Here is a 27,257-nt window from a genome sequence, read left to right on the forward strand (position 1 = left end):
ATTGCACGAAATTTACCGTTTTTCGTTATTGTATTAAATGTTTGTATATAGCATGATGCTTTGGTTAGTAGCATGATTTCATTTTCGTTCATCGAACCAAAGTTTTTGTATTTTTACACGTTATTTTTCATTCGATGTTTTAGGATCCTTGCTATTGACGAAATGGATTCGTCATCAACCCAAAACATTTATTTTGCGCTAATCACGGTTTTTGCCAAAGAATCCCCACTATATTTTTTTTCAGAAAAATGAGTCGTGTTACTACAAATTAGTTACTACGAGAGCGCATATAGCTTCTGTAAATATTATCCGTAAATGCCATGAACAAAAAATATCACAGCCATTCTAGTACTCTATAGTTCTGAGTACTTCGAAATAAAGTCGACTTTACCAGATCGATCTATTTAATATAAAAAATACATGTTGTCAAACATCATTCCTAAAAGATCGAATATAAAAATTTTGTTCGATGAACGAAAGCTAATCCACATGAAATATTCGTGCTATATACGGCAAAATACCGAAAGATTTAGTTTCAATCGCGAAAAATAGTTTCATCTTATACGATAAATTGCGTGCAATGTGCACTAAATATTTAAAATAATGAAAATTTTCGCTGCAGAGCTGTGCAATTTTTCCTCAGATTTTGAGTTATGATATACACCATCCAATTTTAAATGTTTTGAATATGAGGCAAAATATTTTGGGCCTCCTGTTTGTATGGAACCTTCCCATAGTGCGACGCTATAAAACACGCAAAGATAGCAAATGAGACGAGAAATAATTTTATATGCACAGGTTATTGTCATGTGTGGCATACGCATATTGTGAGTATCACGGGGGATCACGGATATGTTTTTCACGGCTTAAAATATTGTGTAATTGGTGTTGTAGTTTCGTTTTGGGTGTAAATAATAAGGAATCCATTACAACATTGCGCGAGATCTGTCATTATATTCGAGTTGCTCTAAGTTAGCTGAAATGTTTACAAAATCGTATGCATATAAAATGACAGTTTCGAGTGAACCTAGAGCGATTCTGATCTAAAAACGAAATCAGTACTAGTTATAATAGTGTTGATATATAATGAACCCCATGAGAGATAAAGGAATGATCATCGACCCACAAACCGTGTCATTTAAAAGAATATTCATTTCGAAGTGTTCTAACCTAAACATCAGGAACCCTACATTAGTTTATTCTATGTGGTAATGTTTGGTCGCGTCCTCGTGGATTTTTAATCAAAATCCCTTACAATACACAGTTTTCTCCCCGGTTTAACGCTTACCAATCTAGTTTCAATGTCCATGTCAACTTTAGCACGATGTTTTCGTCGGGTTCGTCCCAGAACCGGTGTGCACATGAAGGCCTCCGAACTACGACGCTCCGCTCCGTTCTGGCCCACGAGCCGGTCGATTTCAACCATTGCCGGAACCGGTGTCTTGGCGGCTGCATCATACAGCTCTTGTAGTGTTTCTGAGCGTGATTCCGCAGTGAACAGACCGGTATCAATGGGATGTTTCGCTTTGTAGTGGGTTTTTATTTGAGCGAATATTACGAGGTCACTTTCAGCTATAAAAAGGAGAAAAGAAAATACTGTAGTTTCGTGTGAAGTCGCGTTGTATTCTTGAAGTAATAAATGTTATATAAAGTGGATGCCAACAGTGTCGTCTATTGGAGTACCAGTTTTATCTCGCACTGGTTATCATTATTTTGAACATGAATATATCTGTCCTCTATACAATGTATTAAGAGTGCTTCGGAGTTGAAATTGCAATATGAAATTTGTACCGAGACTTAAAGCTAGCACTTCTTCGATTACGGATCGGCGGACACGTTTCATTCACCAAACAATCTTGTTTGTATACGACACTGTATGCGATAGGCAAAACGCATTCATTATTACGTCACATAAGTATTACTTATCGCTAAGATGCTTAAATTAATTCCCAACCGAACCGTCCAGCCACACCATGCATAAGGTTATCAGTTTGTCAATACACATTGGTAATCATTTGTCATGACACTTTAAGGCATTTGAAAATTGATACGTCTATTTCAAAGCAGAGGGCAAGTGCATTTGATAAGGATTCGGTCGATGTTGGTAGGCAGAATGTTTATGTTTGTTTTTTTTTTGGAGTGCAGCTTGAAACGAAACTGGAAACCGTCACACTTAAGGTAGGATTTTTAATCAGCTATCTTTACGGCGAAGCCATATAATGACACTGTTTTTTCAACTAAAGGTAGACCGTATTCGTATTTCTATTGAGCGAATAACAAAGTTATTGAAGTATGATCGAGCTATTGAAGAACTTACAGGGATCACAACATCAACCGCTTTCAAAATGAAATGATAATATTTAGATAAAACCCAACACCTAAGTCGATGAACTTTTGATTAAAAAAAACTAGAAGAATCTTCTTTGCGCATGCACGTAGCCAGAGGAGGTGGGGCGAATTTTAAAAATATAAGTGAAAACAAGAAATTTGAGCTACTTCTTTCAAATTCTAACCGGAACCACTGGCAGAAGTCACTTGAAAATATTGCAATTTTCACAGTTTCATTGAATTAACAATGTTTTATTTCGATAAAATATAGGTATCAAAAAAGTTGCATTAGTTGTCTATTTCATTGAGTTTTATTTATTTTTTTACTAACATAGTTCGTAATAATCAGCACAATGATCAAAAAGTGCCGAAAATGGCAATTTTTAAGTTTTTTAGTTTTTATTTATAAACATGAAAGCACCCGTTATATTGCAAGAGAGCATGAATTTCGCATCAATACCTTCGACCTCTGAACTATAAGTAAACACATTTGAAGGCATTCTTTCAAGTACATCTATTGACCGTTCCGGTTGTCAATTCGAAAATGATGTAATTAGAATTCGTACATCCTTCATTATTAAACATAACAAAAAACTATCAGTGAATTTTTGAAATTCATGCATTTTGAGAAGTTCTATGTTTCATAGACAAGCAACTAACTCAAGCTTCGCTTTCCCTTCAAAAAATTGTTCGTAATTCATATTTCATATTGATAATATCCCTTTAACAGTGAGTTCATAATGATTTGATAGCTGAGAGCTGCTTGTTGAGAAACATGCAGTGCGATGAATCAAGCATCCCCACCTGATATCGGGATTTACGCTTCATTTTCGACACCAGCTCATTCTTACTTCAGCAAACACCGGAACCAAGTGTTTTTAAATTTGTAAAGTACCGGAATCGATTCATCTTCAAATTGGAACTCTGTGTCTTGACGGCTGTTTTTACACCTGCGCCTTTCACTGTGAATACGAATTTGATATGTTTATTCGGTCATCATGAAAGGTGTAATTCACAACTGTTTAGTTTGTATATTACAACAATATTGAGCTCTATTTAACACGATTCTAATTTTCTGCCAATTTGAACTATTTTTCAGAGCGTGAATCAGTGAAAATTGAGGTACTTCGTAGAGTTTTTCACAACTTTTATGTTGCATTTGTAATTTTCTATTTATTGGGAATAATGTAATATAAATTGAACTGTATTCGTAGATCATTGATTGTAGGACGAGCAATTCAAGAAACAGTTCGGCATTATCCTTCATAAAGTCAAAATAAGAAAATCAGCATATATTCAAAGTCAATGCTCGTACCGATTCCAGATAACCATCCTGTGTAGTGAGGATTGTCATATTTCGTTTGTCGGGAACGAGTTTGCAGTTTGGAATTTCGAATAACATGCGAATCATACTAAGACTATACGAAAATAGTATATTTCGTTTGTTATTAAACATCTAAAGGGGTCATCCATAAATGACGTAGCATTTTTTGAGTGATTTCTAACACCCCCTCCCCCATCTTAGCATTTCGTCCATAAATGACGTAGCATTATATGGGGAGGGGGGAGTCTTGTATTTTGTGATGATGTGTGACGACAGGGGGGGTAGGGGGTCATGTCATGCTACGTAGCTTTTTTAAAGGGGAATAGGGGTTGACCGGATGTCACGAGAACCTTATCCATTTCGTCTAACTAACATCGTTTTTTATTTTTTTTATTTTTTACGCTGACAAGGGGGGGGGACAGTTACCCTCAAGCTACGTAATTACCAGGGGGGTATTCAGAGTTTTGTGACGAAATGCTACGATGGGGGAGGGAGGTGTCAGAAATCACTCAAAAAATGCTGCGTCATTTATGGATGAGCCCATACAATATTTGATAAAATCATTTTCATCAATTACGATAAGTATCTAAAATACACTAAAATAGTTTTCGTCATAAAAAATTCATTGAATTTCCACGAACATTCCAAAAAGAAAAGTCATTGCGGGAGAGATGCCGCATGTGCGGGTGAGACGCCGCACCGTGCTCACAGACTGAAAAATGATGAACAAAAGTTGTATTTGGCTCTCGTTGATGTTTTCGTGATTAAGTGTCGTCAGCTAAGTGAATTAACTGAAGTAACCAATACTTAGATACATATAGCCCGTTTAAATATATAGATAAATAGACTAATGATCATATATGTCACTGTGTTAAGTTCGTTAGTTTGTGTATATACTTTATCAAATGCCTATATCTGACGCAAATGTTAGTTTAATGACATTCTTACGTGAAAAAATACATTTTGCCTACGCATCCTCCGCCATCGTGTGCGGCATCTCACCCGCGATTTTGATGCGGAATTTTCCTCTGAAATTTTGGATGACTGTCCTAGCAAAAATTAAGGTTTTATGGTAGAATACATTCTTAAAGGTCCCAACTATTCAACTAATACATGATTTACAAAAAAAATCGAGCAATTTAAGAAAAAACGAAATTTTAATGTGGTTCAAAATATTTTACTTTTGGTGGCATAGTTCTACGTCAACAATTTGTACAACTCTTGTGTCACTTGTAGTTTTTATTGATGAATGCGAGAGATTAGGCAATTTTGAAATTTATGCATATCTCGGCAGTGACACTCGATTATTTCATATGTACTTCAGATTCACTGAATCTGATCTCTATTACGGGTTCGCCTGTGCTAATTCCGTTTCCTACATAGAGAACACTTGGGCATGGTATGTTACATATGTTAGACAATAATTATAATTAATTTCAATCTACAAGCCAAGGTTTGTAGCGATGGCTCGACTGTTTTGCTTGTAGATTATGACACTATAATAATTTTTCCGTAGATGTATGTCTCGTTGAAACACTATTTTACTATGGAGTTTAAGTGGTATTGAATTTATTCGTTAGCCCTATAAACAGCGTGACATATTTTTTTGGTGAAATAAAGTGCAGCGTTCTTTTTTTTTTAAAAAAAAAAGTACGTTCTATACGAAATACAGCACGCACAGAGCACCCTCATTTGTAAAGCAAATGACCGCCAATGCTTTAGAGCGGAACAATTTTAAATCATCCTCTGAAGTATGCATAGTTTCACCATACATGGTCTCTCATTTACACACTGGGCAATAAAACGGCTGTATGGCATAGTGCAACCACTGAACCTTTTTTGACTGGTTTTATTGAGTTATGGTTCTGGTGGGATATACACTTTTCAAATTATCTAAAGTGAATTTAACTCGTAAAGATAAATAAACGTTTTCTAAGTCCCAGCCGGGTCGGCCGTTTGGGATCAGATGTTAAATCGGATATTTTTTCTTTGTTTTCCATACGCGGGCCGCGACTATGCACCACCGAAACGAGCGAGGTCGTTAACTCACGAGAGAACGAACACTTGCTATACCGGGGGAATTTTGTTTATGGGGCAGCAAGATTGGAAATGTTGCAGTATTGAATAACATATGAGGTAAATGCCATCAGCAGAAGTGAAACGCAAAGTATTGGAAGAGCGAAGGAAAATGACAAAGAGGCTGATACTATGCCATTTTTGTGCGCTGGTCCACGACGCGACGCGTCGGTGATCAAATAAACCGTTAGTTTAAAAAAACGTAAGCAGGGTAACATGGGGTACATAATTATTTTGTTCGATGAAGTTATTGAAGCTAAAAGTGAAGATGTCCATAAACCCCAGCTGCCCTTATGGAACATGTCGAGATATGCTGAGTAGCAGCATTAAATCATGCGGCAGTTTGCGATTGTAACATTATCGATTCAGGCAGTGAAGAAGTATTCCCATTTTTATGTTGCGCCAGCCGGTTTTCTTTCCCGATCTGACCGTATATAGTAAGTACAGGTTTGGAGATACTAACCGTGCCGTGAGGTGCATTTTTTCGTTACTGTTTGTTGTCTGTACTTGCCTTTTTATATCCACTTTTCTCGTAGCAAGACAGTGGCAGGCCACAATTAAATAGTTATGTGTAGATTACGGTTCCTCTCGAAAACCTGTTTGCCCCCAACCGGCGCTGGTGATGATATGACCCAAAGCTGATGCCTTTGAACCAGTTGCAGGGAGTGGTACAATTTGGAAGTTCGTTTTCGTTACTACTGTACCTAGCGTGTTTTTGGAACACCGTTTTCGCAAACGCCACATCAATATCAACAACTCTACAACATATGCATTTTGCAAACAACTGAAGATAAAATCGTCTCAATCTCTTGATGTATAGACGTCAATATTTTATCCATATGTCCTACTTGCGTATTTCTTGAATCAATAAATTCGCGATTCGGCTTTCCTCGACTGTACGCGACGTTTTCCTGAAAGGTATACAAATTGCCCTTCTGCCCCACAGCTCTTGTTTGGTTCACGCACGTTTCTATCATCTTCGGTGCACGCGTTCATTTGCTAAAAATAGTGTTATACTTTGGGTGGGGAGGAGGTATAATGCTTCGGGATAAATCATGTGTCACTGTCGCGTAGCTTTCTCATGAGACATGCATTTACCGGAATGCGTCCCGTTCGGTTCGTTTCGCTTCACTCGTCTCATGGCCATACGAGATGTTGAAGAGTTCTCACGATCGCATCATGAAACTGAACCAACTCTGCTGGGAAACGAAAATAGGCTAGAAGTTCTGTTTGCATGCAGAACACGAACAATCTCGGTGTAATGAGCTGGTAATTAGGGTTATTTCAAGTCCGAAAATAGCATCAATGTTGTAGTGGAAGGTGTTTGGGAATGTGATACTTTAAAGCAAAAGGCTTTCGATCCTATTTTATCAAACTATGAGATGTTAAGATGCTTGATACATCTCTGATGTTGTAAGCACAGACAGTGTTCTTTTCCTGCTCGATAGATGTTTGGGTCTAAAAAAGAAATCTTGAAAATGTCGGTATGACGCGGCAAGAATGTCACGTCGGGAGAGAGAGAGACCAGGTGAGAGTAAAAAACACAATCTTGAAACTAGCACTAAGCGTTTTTATGATTTTTAGTTGTTTAATGCTAGGGTATTGAGCCTAATCTCGCCCTGTTTCTATTATCACCCTACCAAATCCGTTGGTTGAGGTTCGTCTGCTATCTTCGCTCAACGCATTGGATCGAAGGGCGGTAGGGCGATAAAAGAGGTGCACTCAATTCGAGTTTTCGTTGTGTTCAAACTCGAGCATTTTCCAATTTTCAGGGCAATTGTGTTATTATATTGGATCTTAAGAGCGAAGCAAAGCTGTCGATGCCATTTTATACGCATTTCATCGATTTAGGCCGAGTAGTTAATAAAATAGTGGTTTACCCTCCCTAATACGGCAAACAATAGGACCTTTACCTAATGTGAGGCCATTTTAATATTGTACGAAATATTTCGTTATTCACGGCGGGTATTGCATAATCTTTGTGCCACACCGAATAAAAAAATGCTTATCCCTTCGTAAGTCGCGCTTATGGTCCACCGAACGAGCAGCCGCTGGTGCCCTAAGGCGATTTCGTTAGATTTTCAGAGCAGCGTGCACTCAGTGCACTAGCGCGACTGCCGGAAGGTTATGCTATAATCACTTTTCCAGGAAAAAAAGTCCAATAACAAAATGAGCAAGAAAAAATGGTGTTTTTGTTAAGAAAAAAATGTATTCAATTTAATGAAAGGATGACGTCGATTCTTTGGTCTACGTTAAACCAAATTGAATTGAGCGCCCTAACTTTTGATAGTATTTTGGATGCCACCATTCATGCTGCGATAATTTACCAATAGCATAAAGTTTGGGGAAATTTGCTTTCGATTACTATTGGAGTTTCCAAAAATGAATTTAAATGGGTGTTTCTAGCGCTACATTGCATGCCACAGCATTTTTAGGCATTTTTCACAGTGAATGCATCCATCTTCCAACAAATCTAGAGCTTTTTATTCAAAACGACATATCTACAATGAGTTACTCTCTTTGTTTATTTACTCTTTCGATTTTTACGGCGTCACTTTAACACTTTTCACTTATTTTACAGTACAGATCGAAAGACGGTGGTTTTAACTAAGATATTATGCAAAGAGTTGAGGGATAAATGTAAAAGCGACCGAATTATTAACAGAAAAGAAAGCAAACAAAGAGAGTAACTCATTGCAGAAAAGCGTTTTTTCAAAACGTCATATCTGCAATGAGTTACTCTCTTTGTTTACTTTCTCTTCTGTTAATAATTCGGTCACTTTAACATTTATCCCTCAGCTCTTTGCATAATATGCTAGCTAAAAACACCGTCTTTCGATCTGTACTGTAAAATAAGTGAAAAGTGTTATAGTGACGCCGTAAAAATCGAAAGAGAAAGTATAAACAGAGAGTAACTCATTGCAGATATGACGTTTTGAAAAAACGCTCAAGAAATATGTTTATAATAGAGGAAGGAGTGTGAACCCTGCTGGTAAAATGCATGCATATATCACATTTTGTTCTACATCACAATGAAAAAAGTAAGGGAAGGGGGGTGGTAGGAAATTAGGATCGCTGTTTTGAGAGAGAGAGAGAGAGAGAGAGAGAGAGAGAGAGAGAGAGAGAGAGAGAGTCAAAATGCATCTTTTTACTCCGCACTTCATTACGAGTGCCTTGTCATCCTATATATTTCTAACACTCGCCATCGGTGATTTTGATACGACGATTGTGTATGCAATCAAGCAACTCAAAGCATATTCGATCACAGGTTCGGTCCAAATATTTCCTGCTATGGACTTAAATGCTTAAATTTTTTTTTCGTTAAAGCAAAAACATGTACAGATTAAATGAAATTATGATGTTTTGGTACATTAACAACATTAGTTAAAAATTCTCAAATTACACAATCAAAGCCTCGCTTCTATTTTTAAAATTTGTTCTATCCAATCTACCCTGTTAAAAATTCAAAACTCTGGTTGCTTTCTGCTAGTATTTAGGCAGAAAATAACTAGAAACCAGAGTGAATTCCGACTAGTTTGGCTCGATAATTATACGCTTTCGACTATACGGTATTTTCAAGCGGACATTATTTCGGCTAATCAGTCTCTGTGTTATTACAACAACTTAAGTTATGATTATTTTGACGTTTCGATGCAGAAATTACGTCAAATTCAGGGGAATATGAAACAGTTACATTTACAATCTACTTGGTCATTTCTCACAAAGTGGCTTTTCTAAGCATAATGTCTTTAAACATAATTGTGGTGGGTAGTAGATGGTCTGTGCATATTACTTATTGGGTCATTTTCTTTGGGCGATTGCTTTACGTGGTAAATAATCGAAATTTTTGACAGAATGGTAATTGTGGAATTGAAATAGTTCTGTTACCAATATTGCTACGTATATAGTGTGTATACTGTGTATCACTGTCGCATATGCTCTGTTGAGTCCATCAAGATCGACTCTTCTGTTGAGTGTTAGGCGTGTTGGAAATGTGACATATTTCGAGAAATGTTAATGTTTTGGTATGGATGCTGCGGTTTATTATTGACATTTTTCGAGATCAAGCGATGTGCGTGTACGAGACGTCTTTTCTTTCTACTCATTGATCTTTTTAGTATTATTGGTGTTTGCTTGTTATAGCATCTCTAATTTGATCATATTAAACTTAAGCCTTGTATCTAATCTGTTTTCGACCATTCCTATGTAGCAAAAGCTACAGTTTTTACAGCAAAACTTGTATACAACCTTGTTTTGTTAGTTTGTATCTTTTCAGTCAAGGGCGTTCGGTATACCGTCTCAATCATAATAGTGAGCAGAGTCGAAAAATGTTTTTTATTCACCAAAACCAGGCGAAAATAACGAGAGAGCGACGATACTTTCTAAACCACTAGAATATTGCGAAAACGTAAATGAGACAACGACCAAAGCATGCGTGTAAATTTAATTTCATTATTTCCTTCACACACTCGTTTTTACTTTGAGATTGAGAACGACATTGGTCCCTTCGATATTGAACATATTGCTAGGCAAACTAAAATACACTAGTAACTTATCGTTGTTCGATTTGGTGAAGTTACGAGATAGTGATTGTATTGTACGATTGAAACACCATTGGTGTGCATATTTCCCGTGTTTGCGGCATTCTAGTTATGATGCACATTGCTATAATTTCATTTAATGGAAATTAAAATGAGAATCAAAATTACTGATTTAAAATTAAAACAAGATTTAATTTTCATATCATTGGAAAACGGAAGTCGCTACTTCTGCTACTTCGTAGAATCGAAAGAAGACATGGTTTTGCTTTGTATGTATTTAATAACGAAAGAGGGCAGCGAAAAGACGAAGTTGAATCTGGTGGCTTTCATCGTTCATCGAATGCGTATGGGAATCAGTGAGTGATAGTGAGTACCACAATTCACATTTTATATCCAGGCTAAATTATCTAAATGCATGTATAAACTGGTTGGTTGGAATTTATTAACAAGTTAATTTGAGTATATTACTTGTAGTCCACCATATCGTATAACGGATTGGCAGGACTGGTACTAGTTATGAGTTTTGTAAAAAAATCAACAGTATGCTTTTCATCGTTCTTTTTTATAATTTGATACACAGCAGATAGATTCATAACATTAGACATAATTTCACATAAAATGTTGGGCATAATTTAATACAATTCAAAATAAAAGTATTGAGTACAAATTATGTCCGTGGCAATTCACGAAGAAATGTCTCTTTGGCTCATTTAAAAGTGAAAGCTTACAGTTTCATCCAGTTTTCACTTATAAATATGAGAGGATATCAGATGAAATTTTTTTTACGCTTTCAAAGAACTGAACATGAAGGACAAATCAACCAAACGATGAATTATTTCTTTTCTTCTACATTTCATATTTTGCATACTTGAACACTCTACGCCCCCGGGTGTACACAGGTAATCTCGATTTTTTACATTTTTGACAATGTCTCTACTAGACAGTTCCTCAATATAAAGGTTAAAAAAACTAGATGTACATCATGTATGGATCGATCACCTTTTTATCGTCACACATAGATGTCCGATTTATACAATAAACATTCCTTATATGAATTTGTTATGTTGTTTTCAAGAAAACGACACATTTTTAAAGTTTTCCTTCGTATTTCTGGGATCACTGGACATACAATTTTATTTCCTGAATTCCGGGAAACCAAAAATCGTGGAGAAACAGACATTCTATGTAAGGGGCCATGCATAAATGACGTAGCATTTTGGGGGGTTGGGAGGGTATACCAAATTTGTGACGAAGTGTGACGAGGGGGAGGGTAGGGTCAGAAGTTGTGCGACGTAGCATTAAGTTTAAAACCCATTGTTTAGGGAAAACAATTTAATGATCTTCCATTCCCAAGAGAAATGAATTTAAATTCAAACAAGTTACTTTTGATGCGGTTTCTCATGAGGTAAATTTTACGATTCGCGAAATTACAAGTTCGTAAAAATACGAAAAGATTTTGTATGCGGATTTTACTTGCTACATTAGTTAGCTAATGTTGCTAACTAGTAGACTTAGTTTGGAAGCTGAATTAAATTTTCACTTCGGATTCAACCAGACAAAATTTAGTAATTTAGATGAACGTGTGGTTCTTAGAATCATTGGCAGCTGCACGATTGTGAACTGAGAAAACTTGTCTTCATGCTCCCCTTGACATATAAAATTCAAAACAAAACTATCAACACTATATTTGTCATGAAATGGGCACGCAATTTGCTGTTATAATGAAAATGTTGATAAAAGTCGTCAAACATTTTAAAATAATTGAAAAACATATGTAATTTTTATTTCATCACCCGGGCGCTTTGCATGTGACGAGGGGGAGGGGATAGGTAAATACAACGTTATTTACGAGGGGGATGTTAGAATTTTGTGACCAAAGGCTACGAGGGGGGAGGGAGGCGAAAAAAAGCTACGTCATTTGTGTTCGGCCCCTAAGAGAAACATAAAAATGTCCTAAATTTTATTTTGAGTTATTTGAGTTGGGCCATTCTTGCACTGAGACTATCATATATAAACCTATTAAATAAAATGATATTGTGATGGCATTCTATTCTTTACCATATTTTCTTTTTCGAAATCCTGCTCTTGCCTGAATACTATGACTATTTTCAAAACAAATTATGTTATGATACAGATATCCTTAGTAGTCAAACAAAAATAAACAAATGTAAACGAACGATAAGGTTTTCATGGTACATATTTGGTTATAAATTTTTGGTCCGGATCTAATATGTTGTTTATGTGCATTGTTTTCAACCTCCTGTGTGGGAAAATACAACAGTGGAAATCTAATAATGAACAGAAGAGTTATACGCGTTAAAATAGTAATGGAAGTTCAGGACACAGACTGAATTCGAACTTTCTGTATTTCAACGAACCTTAAACAGTTGTCAGAGGCGGCATTTGCAATGCAAAAAATATATTCAGCTTTAAAAAAATCAGTACATGGTTTAAAATGCGTCTTGTATAATGTATAATTTATAAACGAGATATGCACACCAAAAAATAATGAAAATTAAACGACATGTAAATCAATACGAATGTAAACATAAAAAGCTTGAATCAAAAATTTGATTGAAAATTAAGTTGAATAAGATGCACTCAATGAGAGCATCAGAAAGCATATGATTTTACACTTTCGTTCGTGTAATACAGTGCTTTTCATAATGATAAAACCATCCTTGATTTTTTTTTATTTTCGCGTGACTCTAGTGGAGCAACTCTAAATGAATGATGACAACCGATGAATAATAACACAAATACAAGCAAAGGCTCAAAAAAGATATATTTGTTGACGTGCGACGTAGAGGCTGCAAAAGTGAGTAGCTGTTGCTTTTCATAAATATACGACCACTAGATATTCTTGTTCAGTTTTTGTTGATTTCAATGACAACGAATTATATTATTTATTTAACAGTATTTTGATACTATGGGTAAGCAGAAAGGTCTGAGTCAACACGAGCAAGGACAAATTCTGGAAGGCAGGATGGGCGATCCGGAAAATTGCACGAGAAATTGAACGTAGTCATTGTGCAGTGTTGAATTTTCTCAAAAATCCTGCAATGTATGGTAAGAAAAAGAGTCCAGGACGAAAAAAGAAACTTTCGGAAAGAGATACGCGTCAAATTGCGAGTAGAGCATCGAATTCGACAATGAGCTGCTCACAAATTCGGACTGAACTTCAATTGAATGCTTCAGTTTCGACCGTTTGGGAAGCATTGAAACGTTCGCCAAACATACTGCGAGCAAAAATGAATAGCGCTCCACGATTACTACCGCGGCACAAGGAAGCTCGGCTAGAATTTGCGCATAGGAACATGTCCCAAGACTGGAAAAAGGTAAGACCAAGTTATTGAATTTTGAGGTCTGATATTCATTCAAACCATTTAACAAAAAAATGTGTAAAACTCTCGCAGGTGATTTTTTCGGACGAGAAAAAGTTCAACTTGGACGGGCCGGATGCCTTTAATGGCTATTGGCGCGATTTGCGAAAGGAACCACGATTTTTTTCAAAGAGAAATTTCGGCGGTGGATCAGTGATGGTCTGGGGTGCGTTTTGTGCATCTGGAAAGCTGGAAATCCAATTTGTTTCACACGAAATGAAAAGCTCTGATTACATTAATGTGCTTAGAACCAGTCTGCTACCAGTGATTTGAAGAAGACGCACGACAAAGCTTATTTTTCAGTAGGATAACGCCAGTATACACAAAAGCGCTGAGACATTGGCGTGGCTGACGTCGGAAAAAATTGATGTTCTGGATTGGCCTGCTTGTTCACCGGACTTAAATCCCATTGAGTACCTCTGGGGCATAATGGTCCGACTAATTTACGCAAATAATCGTCAATTTTCAACACCACAAGAACTAAAATATGCTATTGTCCAGTCGTGGAAAGAAATTGAGTTGGCAACACTGAAGAAATTGATCCTTAGTATGCCAAATCGTACCTTTCAGACTATAAACCGTTCTGGTGGTGTAACGGACTATTACATAATTCTTGTTGGTTGATTTAATCATATGATCCACGAAAAACTGCAAGTGGTCGTATCATTTTGAAAAACCTTTTTTTTTTAAAAAAAAAATGCTGTATCCGATCTGTATTGCAATGAAATAAATGAATTCTTGAGCTTATATTCTTAATCTGTCATTTAATTTCATCCACTATTAAAGAAGTAATCATAGAATTATATATCTCCTTTGCATCTTGAATTTCATAGGTGGTTTTATCATTATGAAAAGCACTGTATTACATGTCATTTATTTAACAGCAATATGGGATTAAAAATATATTCAAGAGCATTGGTTTGCCGTTTAATGAAACTGTAATTTCCAATCAACGTGTAAAATTACAATAAATATCGCTGAAAAAAGCACGACAAGTTGCGTGTCTTTCTGCTGGAACTTAATTTTACAGTTATATTCATGCTCCAAATATGTGCATGAAAATAAATTTAAAATCACAAAATATTTTTTCTGTGTAGTACAATCTCCTTCACTTTCTCGAATTAAACGCATCAGAATCGTATCTTTTGCATAGTAGGTAGAGCTGTACCTTTTGAAACAATTTCATCAATAATCCAAAACCTTCACGCTTCTGTTCATAAGAATCAAGCTCAGGTATTGCAATATCAAAATGAGATTATCAAAATAGAAGAAACACCACCACCGCCACCGTTTCTGATTTTTTGGCGAGTAAATTATTGAACGTCACTTCATGCCGGGGTGAAAATTGTTTCATCTTTACCGTTTCTTTAGAAGTCATTCTTTTTCCTTGTTTTGCCAATTGCCCATCTTCGACCGTGATAGACGTTTCTTATCTGTTTCCCTTTTGCGACGAGGTTCACGTTGTACATCGAATAAAGGTGTACAATGACGGCACTTTGATTACTTCTCGTTGCGCCGTTGATGTTGAAAGCATGCTGTCTGTGTCAGAGCTACGCTTGGTTGGACTGAGAATAGTTTGAGGAGTCAGCGCAGAAATAAATAACCGCAATCTCCGAACCAGCAGTGGGATACCGAGCGGATCAATGTACGGTGAAAAATTCGATGTTAACCGAACCTACGGAAAATGGAAGAATCCACTCTGTCATGTTTCTTATGCAGCCGATCATCTCATGAACCTATAGAACATGAACGAAAGGAAGGGTTTAGAGTGGGTGAATGATAGAAGCGATCAGTTCGTAGAAATTATGAAGTTACCTTTTTCAATTAAACGAAAGAACCTTCAACACTACCAATTTGGTAGATCAGAAACCTGGGATGATTTCAGATACCGTTCGAATTTATTACATTTAAACTGAATAATGTCCAGGCGCTGAACCAGAAACCACGAAGTGAAATATGTTTCAAATGTGAGTTTAGATTATTGCACTACTGACTAGATGTGGCATAGAACGAGAACCCAAACACAAACCGAAGTAATTCCTGTTCATGGAGAGTGAAGATAAATGCTCTACATTACTCGCCCCAGCGGGATTAAAGTACTGTCAGTCACAGCACAACATTGCCCGCTGGCCGACAGGTATCTACGGGTGAAGCATCTGTTCGTTGTTGCTGTGCATGCAATTTGACTTGCCAACCGATGCTTAGAAGCGCCGCTAGTTTTCGCCCATTAGCATTATATAGTACCGGCTCATGGATGGCAAACCAGTCATGCGGCGTTTATTCTTTGCTTTCTAATCGCCACTCAATCTTTCGAGGTAATCCCACGCACGAACAGAAAATAGAGATACAGGTATTATGATCGATTCAACCTACAGATTCCATATGCTATCTTATGTTTCAATTTCTATGTTGTAAAAGATTTGAAGAAAATATCTAAAGTAGTATCGAATCAGCATTCGAGCACTGGGAACAATCGCTTTAGAAGTTTGTCGAAGCGAAAGATCGAATTTCCGTAACGGGACTGTAGTACCCCCAAGACTTTATTTATTAGAATTTGACTTTACAGGCCCTGCAAACTGTTTTTTGTGAAGACTGTCGGAAAAAAAATTTCGTGACGTAGTACCAATGCATTGCTTTTTATGCGCTAGGATTTATTGAAACTCCAGTTGGATTAAATATATATTTCTGAATCTTCAGTTATTTAAAAACTAGCGTAGGCAAAGAGTACAGAAAAGATTGTTGATGATTTCAAAGTTATCTTTCAAAAGTTCCGTTGGTAAGAACAGTAAACGTGTAGGGCCGTAATCCTCCATGCTTCCCTTATATTTTCTCTGGTGGGTGTTAACAAAGTTTAAATAACGCTTCATCATGCCGAGCCACACATTCGAATTAGTGTCACACTCTTCTTAACTGCACTGACTGGTCCTATTCGATGTGTATGCCCGGTGCATCGTGCTAGAAACCAAATGTTTACCATCGACTCGAAAACATAAATGAAAATCAACGGATGACTTAAGGTGTAAAATGCAGATGGGCAAACACGAGGAAAATGAAATCGAACACCGCGATATAATGTATTGTCTATATTCGTGACCAAAGAGTATCACCTCAATTATAGTAACAAAGTCACACTATGCCATCACTCGTTAACCACAGGAAAAAGTTGACCGAAATCCTTTAGTTTAGTGTGGTGATACGCGAATATAACAATTCCCGTATGACAATCAACACTATACAGTGACAAGAAACTTGTCCTGATAATCTTCTAATAACAACACATAAACAGCTTTTATCAGTACCTGGCGAGTGCTTGTGTAGGTAATTTTACATTGAAAGAATTTTAATAGAACAACGTGATACACTTAGAAGCTGCTTCGCTTGATACAAGGTTAATGTAATGAAACATGAAAAGAACCGCCACGTCGGTTAAATATCTAAATAACACTATGCTGGACCTGGAACAGCTTGGTTTTGTGTCGAATGAATTGGCTGAAATTGTTTGTTTCAAGACGTTTTCAACTTATTGGAACTTTGAACGAAATCTTTGTAGTAGAAAAAAATAGCCCAAACAATCATCGAGGTCATCTTGATTCTTGAAAGAAAAATACTAAATAAAAGTCAACCAGTAAGAATAATGATTAAAATCTGCAGTTCCCAACTGAATTTCCAGTCCAGGACATCCCTTTGAGCTCATCAAATATTCTATGAATATTCGGCATCAAGACCAAAACTCCTGCTCACGCCACTGAGATACATAAGCTCACATCCACGAAAGAATAAAATATAAGTTCCAGCGTCTGGTAATAATAAGTTGAAACTTCCACTAAGACCTCCGTTCGCGTATATATTGTGAAGTTGAAAACGTTTTAAGGGCCAAGTGTTGAAGCCGGATAAAAACACCTCTTATAGCTAACTACACAAACAGTAGAGTATCTTTCCTCCGGCTCAGCCGTCAAACAAGAAAATAGCAGAACGTGAAACGTGCTTTTACTACGAGAATTACCATTACGACTGACTTGAAACAAATTCGTATTAGACCAAATATGCGTTTGATGGACCAGGGGGGGGAGGGGAGCTAAGGGTTTCAACGTGAAAAAAATCTATTTTTTTGGAAATTTGGATGAATTGATCAAAACTTTTGTGCATTATATTGTATCATTTCAATAACATTCTGTGATACGACTCGGTGACAAAGCTTTTTGTATAACATCACTGGAAAAACACGATTTGCGTTGTTAACTGCCATTCAAAAACTACTTAACCGGTTTATTTCAAACTTTGCATACACATTCTATGTAAAAAATACCTAACTCCTACGTTAAGTTTTGCAGATAATTTTTCATGTGAGGGGGTTTTACATTTCTTATAAAAGAAATGTATAGAATTCTCTCAAACTTTCAAGATTTTTTCCGAGGCCCGGAGGGCCGAGTCTTATATACCAATCGACTCAGCTCGACGATTTGGGACAATGTCTGTGTGTGTGTCTGTGTGTGTATGTAACGGACAAACTCTCATTCGTGTTTCTCAGCAATGGTTGAACCGATCTTATCCAAACCAATTTTAAATGAAAGAACTAAAAAACAGTATGAACGCTTTTAATTTGTTTTTGATTCTGATGTTTAGTTTCCAAGATATGAATGTTTGAATGCGTAAAAATGGCTTTTTTGCAGTTTTTAAATTATCTGCCGAAATTGACAATATAGATTAAAATATTATAGATATAGATTGTTGAAATCGGACTATTATCAAAAGAGATATTAAACAACGGACGAAAGATTTTTATCATTTCCCATTGCCAGAAATATGACCAAAAACATGTAATCTATTATTAACGCCAAAACGGCTTATTTTAGGTCAATAGTATCTTCGGAGAATATAATGGAGGCAATATGCCCTTTCTTTTGGTATTGTGCTTTTGCTGATTAATCACCCTATGAGTGAGATATTTTCACAAATTTTCTTGGAAGTGATTATATCGAAATGATGTCTTCAGCAAATTTGTAGCTCTTACTTTTGAGAATAACTTTACTGAAGACTTGAAATATCTATTTTGAATACTTTAAAATTTATGGCTTGTTGTTTGTGGATTACTCTTTGTCGCCTATTTATTGTTCAATATAGTAATAATCCATTGAAATAAGCCAAACAGTATTTCGATAAAACGGATTTTGTATTTCATTTTTCTATCTACAACCGCTAGAAATAATCACCGAACACTTCCAAGTTGTCTGGAAGGAACTTGATAACTTATCAGTACAAAAATGTTCATTTGTGCGAACCTTCTGACTGCAATTTTTCTAACTTATAACCATCGGATCGATCTGAAACATATCGGAAAATGAGAAGCGAAATAAATAATTCCAAGCAACGGCGTAGCCAAGAGAAGGTTTTGGGGTTTAACACCATACAACCCCCGCCCCCCACACCCAAAAAAAATATTGAATTGAAGTTGAAAATTTATTGATGCAGACTAATTTAATTCAATATTACAATAACAATTATCTGATCCGTAGTTTGATAACCTGTTGTTTTAAACATCATGAGGACATTTGATAAATTTTCGGAATGGGGTCCTCCTGATATGTAACTGATCTATTGCTCTTGATTTCACAGATGTCTAATAGCATCAATATCAAATTCCTGCCTGAAAACATTCCAATAGAAAATTCCAGAGTTCTGTAATCAATCATAATCCTCAGATTTATTTTCAAATTGAGCTCGTTTTTGTAGAGATGTACTGTAATAAGGGTCTTTATTTAATAGGAAGCGAAGTTAAAATTGATTTAATGTCTATGAAACATAGAACTGCTTACTAAAAAAATGCATAAATTTCAACATTTGCTAAAAATGTTTTTGGCTTTCTCATTCACTCTAAAATTCGTCAATCTAATCCCGAGCGGGAGGGCCGAGTGTCATATGCCAATCGACTCAGTTCGTCGAGATCGGAAAATGTCTGTGTTTGTATGTGTGTATGTGGAAAAAATGTGACCTCAGTTTCTCCGAGATGGCTGGACCGATTTGCACAAAGTTAGTCGCAAATGAAAGGTACAACCTTTCCATCGGCTGCTATTGAATTTTTTATTGATTGGAGTTCCGGTTCCGGGGTTACGAGTTGAAGAGTGCAATCACGCAGCAAATTCCCATATAAACTGAAATGAAAAAAATTCAAAATCAAATTTGTATTTTTGATGCCAAATGACTTTAAAATGCATGAAACATTGAGATGTTTGACAAAAATTGACTTTTTTAGACTTTGGTACATTTTTGCCTTTCTCATATAGAAAGGTTATGCAATCACTCTAAAAATCATCAATTATACCGGCCCGAGGGGGGTATACAGTGAGGGGTTGCTACTTTAAAATTAAAACTAGTTTAAAATTTCTTAACAAGTTGAAAAATTTCGACAGGACCTGGACCTCCCGGATCTTTCTCCATGATCTGCCGCTGGTTTCAAGCGATGTTTCAGTATCACATAGTATCTCAAGATCGTGGCTGTCGATCCATTGAATGTATGTGCAAATCGTACTGAACATGTAATATTCATTTCCATCATTGTATTGAACATGCCATGGAATCGTAGTCTGGACAAATGAGACAAGCACAATTGCACCACTAGGTGGATTAAACAGGTTTTTATTTTGGGAATGCGTCGAGTTGAGACGAAAACGTAATATGATTAATAACGAGGATAACACTTTCCGAATGTAGAGAGAAATTTATGAAAAATGACGATTTCCATTCGACTCTAGCAGTTCCTGATCGATTTTGATGAGCATTTAATTTTTGTTGTATGACCAATTATATATATAGGTCAAATGTTTAAAAACAGTAATTTAAGGTCAAGATAGCATCATTTTGAAACCACCAATTTCGGAGGTTTAGTATCTTCGATGAGTTTTACAAACGTTAAACAGCGCATCATTTGATAAAATAATTTTGACGGTATATCGTCCAAGAAGTATTTATGGTGAATTTTCTCAGGTTAATATTCATGACTTCAATAAAGTCTCAAAAATTTCGCTAAAGACACGAACTCTGTCACTATTTTCTGTAAAAATAATTCTGCATAATTTTAAAACTTCAAAAATTACGGTTTCGGAGTTATGCCGTTTGGACAGTATGATCGATTTTCACCAAACCCCCGCCAAACCGAATTTCTGGCTACGCCGCTGACTTCAAGTAAGTAGAAACAAAGTCGTTCTACACTCGTTCACAAGAAACTTCTTCGAATGCTGAATATCTATTATAATACATTGAAACCCCGATTTTATCAGCCAAATATGAACATATGTTTGATGGGCTCTAGCAGACGAACAAGACTGAATTCAAGTAAATCCTTTCTTAAGCATATTTTCCTTATCATGAAGATGGAAATATGCAAAAATAAAAAGTTCATCATAATCAGAAATAGTTATCACACGGTGTATTTATTAGAACAATTTTATGCAAAAAAAATCAGCATCTCTGAAACTTCGGAATATGAAAGAATGGGCTTTCCCCTTTCATTTGAAACTAAGATCAAAATAATCCGTCGGGGGGTCCAGAGCAACTTTTTTTTTAAGTTTTTTTCGTAACAATATAGGTTTTACTACTGGAAATAATTCATATTTCTGTCCCTAGATGGTGCTTTATACATTCGAACAACACTAAAAGTGAGAATTTAATAGAAAATTTAATTGTCTACAAGTTTGTTGACCACTAAAAATTGATCTGAAATCATCCGGAAAAGTTGTTTAAGATTTTAACAAAGTTATATCTAAGATAGTTTCACACGAGGCCGAGTGGTTTGGAAATATATTTTCTCGCACTTATTATATTACAAAAAAAAATAATTGGGTTTAGTGGCATGATAATATTAGACGGGATTCATTACGTTGACAATTCTAATTGAACTTCTGAAAATTAGGATGTTTGACAGAGTCAGAAAACTATTTGTGCTTTTGGTTTGTAATCTTTCCCGATAGGTTCGAAGGGACTACCATTAATCGGAAGGTATTGCTTGGTTACAAGGGTTTGCTTACATTTATGTTTTGTTACACGGGTGTTTTAGAAAGGACCATTTCGTATAATTTAGGTTATGATCGCTTAAGTCAGCTATTAAAATTCCGTTCAAGACGAAATGTTGGGACACACCGTTTCTAATTGAACGCAAACCACAGTAGTAACTGTCCAAATTGGTGGTTAGTGTGAAATGATTTATTCAAATTTTCTCCGCAAAGCATATTGTGGCAGTTGGATTTTACGGCCATTTCCTATCAATTATGCGAGATATCGTTACTAAATTGATCCTAGATTATGCGATATGTATTACTTTTCAAAACAAAATATGATTTGAGTACAACAATAACCTTATATACATAGAAGTCCTCGAATGTATCCCAAAAAAAATTATCTTGATCCATAAACTCAAAGTTTTTTGTTCACTGTTTGTCACATTGAGTTAATTTTGAAAACGGATAATCAGCGTTTTTAACCAAGCGTTGCAATGAAATCCGCGAAATATTGCAATGGTGCGTTAAAAGTTTCATTGAGTTTGTTCAAATATAATGGTTGAAGTTCAGGACAAGTCAATTTTATACGAAGATGCTAACAGAGTAGGAGATTCATGTAAGAATAGTTATCAGTCATCCCTGAGAACAATCGAAAAAATGAAAAAGAAGGCATACATAATTGAAAAGGCTGTTTCTGCGGGAGAAATCACTTACCATCATGAAAAAGAATATTAATATCATACTAGTTTGGTCAAAACTTATCTAAAACTTCTCATCCTAAAAATATGAATGGTGCCCTGTATCAGGGAATTATAATTTTCAGCTAAAAGTTGACTTTCCAAGCTCTCACATTCCGCTGAATGCACTATTGAACTAAGCACAACTATTTGGCAAATAAAAAAGTGCTTGTGAATTAACAAACAAAATATAGCATAGTAAACCACTAGGTCTTCTGTGAAACTAACTTAGACTTAGAATTCGTTAAAATATTAAACTACTTTTCGTAATAATTTCAAATCGGTTTTTAGTTGGTAACAAAGTTGTAGACAATTAAATAATCTATCAGATTCTCCCTTTTAGTGTTGTTCGAATGTCTAAAGCACCATCTAGGGGCAGAAATATGAACTAGTTCCATGGTAAAATCTATGTTTTCACGAAAAAATACTTCAAAAAAAAAGTTGCTCTAGACCCCCCGACGGATTATTTTGATTTTGGTTTCAAATGAAAGGGGAAAGCCCATTCTTTCATATCCTGAAGTTTCAGAGATGCTGAATTTTTTTGCATAAAGTTGTTAAAAAAAGACACCGTGATCAGACTACATCAAGGGACGGGAAGATTATTTTAACAGCTTCAGTTTATTATAAAGAAAAAAAATTGCCCGATTTAGTCAATGTCCCCATTTTGTCAGCCTAAAATACACCATGAGATTGATAAAAATGGGTCTTTATTGTATGTATTATTCACTGTGTTTCACATTAATAGATACATTTCATTTTTGGGGATTTTTTTATTGCATCGAACTACAACAATTTTTAGGTAGCTTTCAAGGGGTTATTTTATAGACATCTTCCAAAATTTGGCGAACCTATTCCAATTCGTATATCAATTAATTGGTATACATGAGGGTTTATATGTTGCAGATAGAGAAAATACTGAAATTTTCAGCTTTTTTCCTACACAATATTACGAAAGCTTATTAATACATTTTTCCTAATAAGTTTGTGAAAATTATAAACTATTTGAAATTTTTTAATAGTTTAATTTTTTATTTAATCGTGATTTTTTAATAAATAGTGACCATCGCTTCACAACGTAGTCTATTTTTCATGGCTTGCGGTGAGCAATTGCTCGAATTGCTGAACTGAAAATTATGGAATAGAAATTAATTTTTAGTATTCTTTACAGATTTAACTCGCCGCGCAGCTCTGAATTATACCCGCTGGTGCTCTAAGACGATTTCGCTAGATTTTCAGAGCACTGTGCACACAGTGCATTTACGCAAGTGACGGAAGGTTATCGAAAAGTTTCGTGAATCATTAAAACCGACACCCCACAACATTTCCTAGAAATCAAATTTTTATTCATTTCATAATGATACATTATTATTAGTACGTTTGTTTAGAGCATTTGAAGAAAAATTGGATTTACGTTAGTACGCCGAATGTCATAAAAATAAACAAAACATACGACAGCAGCGTTCATACTCATCTGGATGTTAAATTTCGTTGGTAGATTTTAAGGTTTTAACCGAACAAAAGCTGTTCAAATCACCACATTTTTCAGTACCTATTATTATCGGTCTGTCCTATGATCAACTAAGTGTATTGAAGACGAGTTTGAGAAATTCAATATTTTTAATTGCTTTTATAAAAAAATGTGCGCTGTTGGGGTAAAACCGACACCCTGTGGTTAGGGTAAAACCGACACGCTGTTAAGATGGTTGTGTATACTTGCGATTCATTTCAAAATATTGGGGATCTTTGTGACACTTCAATTAGCCTATTAGAACTCTATAGTATTAGCAGAAATACACAGAAATACTTTTATTGTGTTTATTTTTTGTAAGTCCCTTTAAAAATCAAAAATTGGAATTTTTGCTTATCTGATTCTATCGAAGCTTTTGCTATTTCTGCAAAAAGCTCATCAAACCGAATTTATAGTGTTCTCTTGGTTTGTCATAGACGAACTTTATCACAATGAGACAATGATCTTATGTATACCCCAATAGATCGTTGATGATCAGAGTCCGGAAAATCAAATCTAAAAAAGATAGTTTTACTAAGAAGTGTGTGTGTGTCACTTATAAGTGAATGAATCCAATTAGCAGAACGTAGAACGCTTGTAAATCTTCTCTTACGAAATAAAATGACACTGGTGGTTGCAATGATGCGCGCAAGGATTATTTGGAAATACTCATATCAATAAATAATCCTATAGCATAAAATACTCTTATTTATAGCCTACTTCGCTTTCAAACTTTCTTCCCCTCACTACACGATGAAGCAACAAAAAGCACATATTTACATCATACATACTCACACTTTATTGATCACGCATATATCTCATTTTCAATAAAGATAAAGATTTTAATAATGTGGAGAGAAAATAAATTAAAGGGGGTGTCGATCTTACCCCTATGGGGTGTCGGTTTTACCCGCAGTGCCTACAAAAAGTGACTTTGTTTTCCAAGTTTTACAACCAATAATTTTTATCCTTTTCTTATACACATATGAATGGTAAATAAACAACCAATAATTTTTAATGAAATTAATTTTCTGAAGCGCTGAAAAAATTAAGTCTTATTAAGAATTTTCTGAAGAAGAATTCTGCATACAAACTATAATTTTATTGGTTTTGTGGCAACTTAGAAAAATTGTTAAACTTAAGGTGTCGGTTTTAACCTTAATTCCCCTACTTACAAATGTAAACATTTGGCTTTTTTCATACATGCGAATGAGGGCTTTTAAACGCAACAAATTAACCTAAAAATTTTGATTCTACGATATTGCTTTCTTAAACTAAAGCAAAAAATACAACGGGCGAAACTGTATTTTTGTTTGTTTATTTAAAGTTTCGCCCTCCACGCTCCATGCAAAAAAACAGGGCGATACTTTTTTTGCTAGCAGTTTAGAGGCGAAACTGTTATTTTCGTATTTTTTTAGGACTATCAAGCTGATACCAGCTGTAAATAGTAACAATGATCGCTATTGAAAAAATACGGACGAAATCGGTGGTGTAGAACGGTAGTTATTGTAAAAAACCGTAAGGGCGATACTTCAATGCTGATAGGTGGGACCGAAAAAGTAAACAATCGCCAAAGGGGCGATACTATCATTTTGTTAATTTCAATAGCAAAAACAAATTTTAATTTAATAATTTCAAGCGTTGATTTCTTAGTTCTCAGTCGCGTTGGAAATTTGAGTAAAGTATAAACTTCAAATCGATTCAAAAAAAAATTCGATTTTTTTGGCTCAGTACAATATATAACCCCTTTAGGAAAATTCAGTTTTCCCACCACAATTTAGATATTTTATTAACAGAGCATTAACAATAATTCGTTGGTATGTCTATTTTATGGGCCATTTTTTCGCTTTCCCATTGATTTGGTTTGAGATTTCTAGCACTGATGTTGTCCTATGCTGATTTGAGCGATTCTCTGAGTCCTGCCACTATCCCATGTAGTATGTGTTATCAAAAACATCGCGAAGCATCAAGTTCTAAATGTTCTCAAACGATATAATATCCGAAGAGAGTGATAAGAGTTATAAGAAATGTCTCATCATACTGTTAGGTGGATTAAAAGCGTTTTTACTCTTAAAATGGCGGAACTTTTCGTGCAAATAGCATTATTTGAAATGAGTAAAAAACCCTTAATTGAAAAAAATAACTCGAAAACTCAACACAGGGGTTAGGTATTTTTACATAGAATCTCTGTGCAAAGTTTGAAATAAATCGGTTAAGTAGTTTTGGAATGGCAGTTTACACCGCAAATCATGTTTTATCCGAAGACGTTCTACAAAAAGCTTCGTCACCGAGTGGTTTGTCGAAAATTTTGCATGGAAAAATTACAAAATGTTATTGAAATGATACATTATAATGTACAAAAGTTTTGATCAATTCGCTTCACCCAAATTTCTAAAACAAATTCGTAAAAAATGTGTTATTTTTATTCTGAAACCCTTACATGCGCAAAATTCGCAAACGAAAAAAGCAGTTTTTTCCACACCGTGTGTCAGATCTTCATAAAAATCAATCAGCGTATGTAGAATGTTGTTACAGTACTGCTGATTGATTTTTATGAAGATCTGACATACGGTGTGGAAAAAACTGCTTTTTTCGTTTGCGAATTTTACCCAACCTTATGGGATAAAACTTTAGGTTAATTATATTTATTTGTTGACTTTTTCCAAAGCCAATCTCATGAGTATAATCTGTTCCTCGGGTCACTCAAGGTGCTGTCATGCTACCGTACCGTACGCACACCTTCGAGGCCGGTGTGAATAGCTTTCCCACAGCAAGGCATCAATGAATTCGGCCCACACGAAACGAAGGTTTGTTAGTAAAGCTATGTATAGTCTTTTATGTTCAGTTTCTCACACGATCGAATTTTTGGCTGCGGTCGTATGTGTTCGCTGGCAGGTATTAGTGTACACCTTAGATGTTAGCCTATTAAACAAACCCGGTGATTTCATGAGTAAGTATTGTATAGGTATAACTTTCGAGAAACCATATGGTTTAACAATCCATGTTAATGAAATGATTTCTTTACGAGTATTTTTCATACAGCACAGTACTAGATGCTTCGACCAATACACGGAAAACAAGTTGAATCTTCTCATCATGAATAGGCTTTTGGTGAGCGTGAAGAAGTGTGATCGAAAACAGGTTTTGCCGACCCGTGATGGAAGAGTTTTTTGTTGTTGATTTCGTAGGTAGGTATGTATGTATTTCAATGGGAATGGAGCTATAAGCTGTTGATGCGGCGCGGTTCGAGCACGTTCACATCTACACAAAGCGAAACTGCAGCCTCCCAAGTGGAATGGAGTCGGACGGTTGTTGGTGTAGTTCACCTTAATTAGTGTTGAAAATATAAAACATAACTTCGTTGGCGGGA

The 27,257-nt window shown here is 35.7% G+C and overlaps 1 protein-coding gene across 1 annotated transcript in view; it reads right to left on the reverse strand.

Moving 5' to 3' along the window:
• LOC131677855 (mucin-2) overlaps positions 1-27,257 on the reverse strand; it is an 85,593-nt gene that overhangs the window by 26,405 nt on the left and 31,931 nt on the right. Inside the window, exon 2 of the mRNA XM_058957920.1 lies at positions 1,289-1,572. Within this exon, the coding sequence (XP_058813903.1) occupies positions 1,289-1,572 (284 nt within the window). The remainder of the gene's footprint in view (positions 1-1,288; positions 1,573-27,257) is intronic.

The sequence above is a fragment of the Topomyia yanbarensis genome, chromosome 1 (assembly GCF_030247195.1).
Source record: "Topomyia yanbarensis strain Yona2022 chromosome 1, ASM3024719v1, whole genome shotgun sequence".
Taxonomy (NCBI): Eukaryota; Metazoa; Arthropoda; class Insecta; order Diptera; family Culicidae; genus Topomyia; species Topomyia yanbarensis.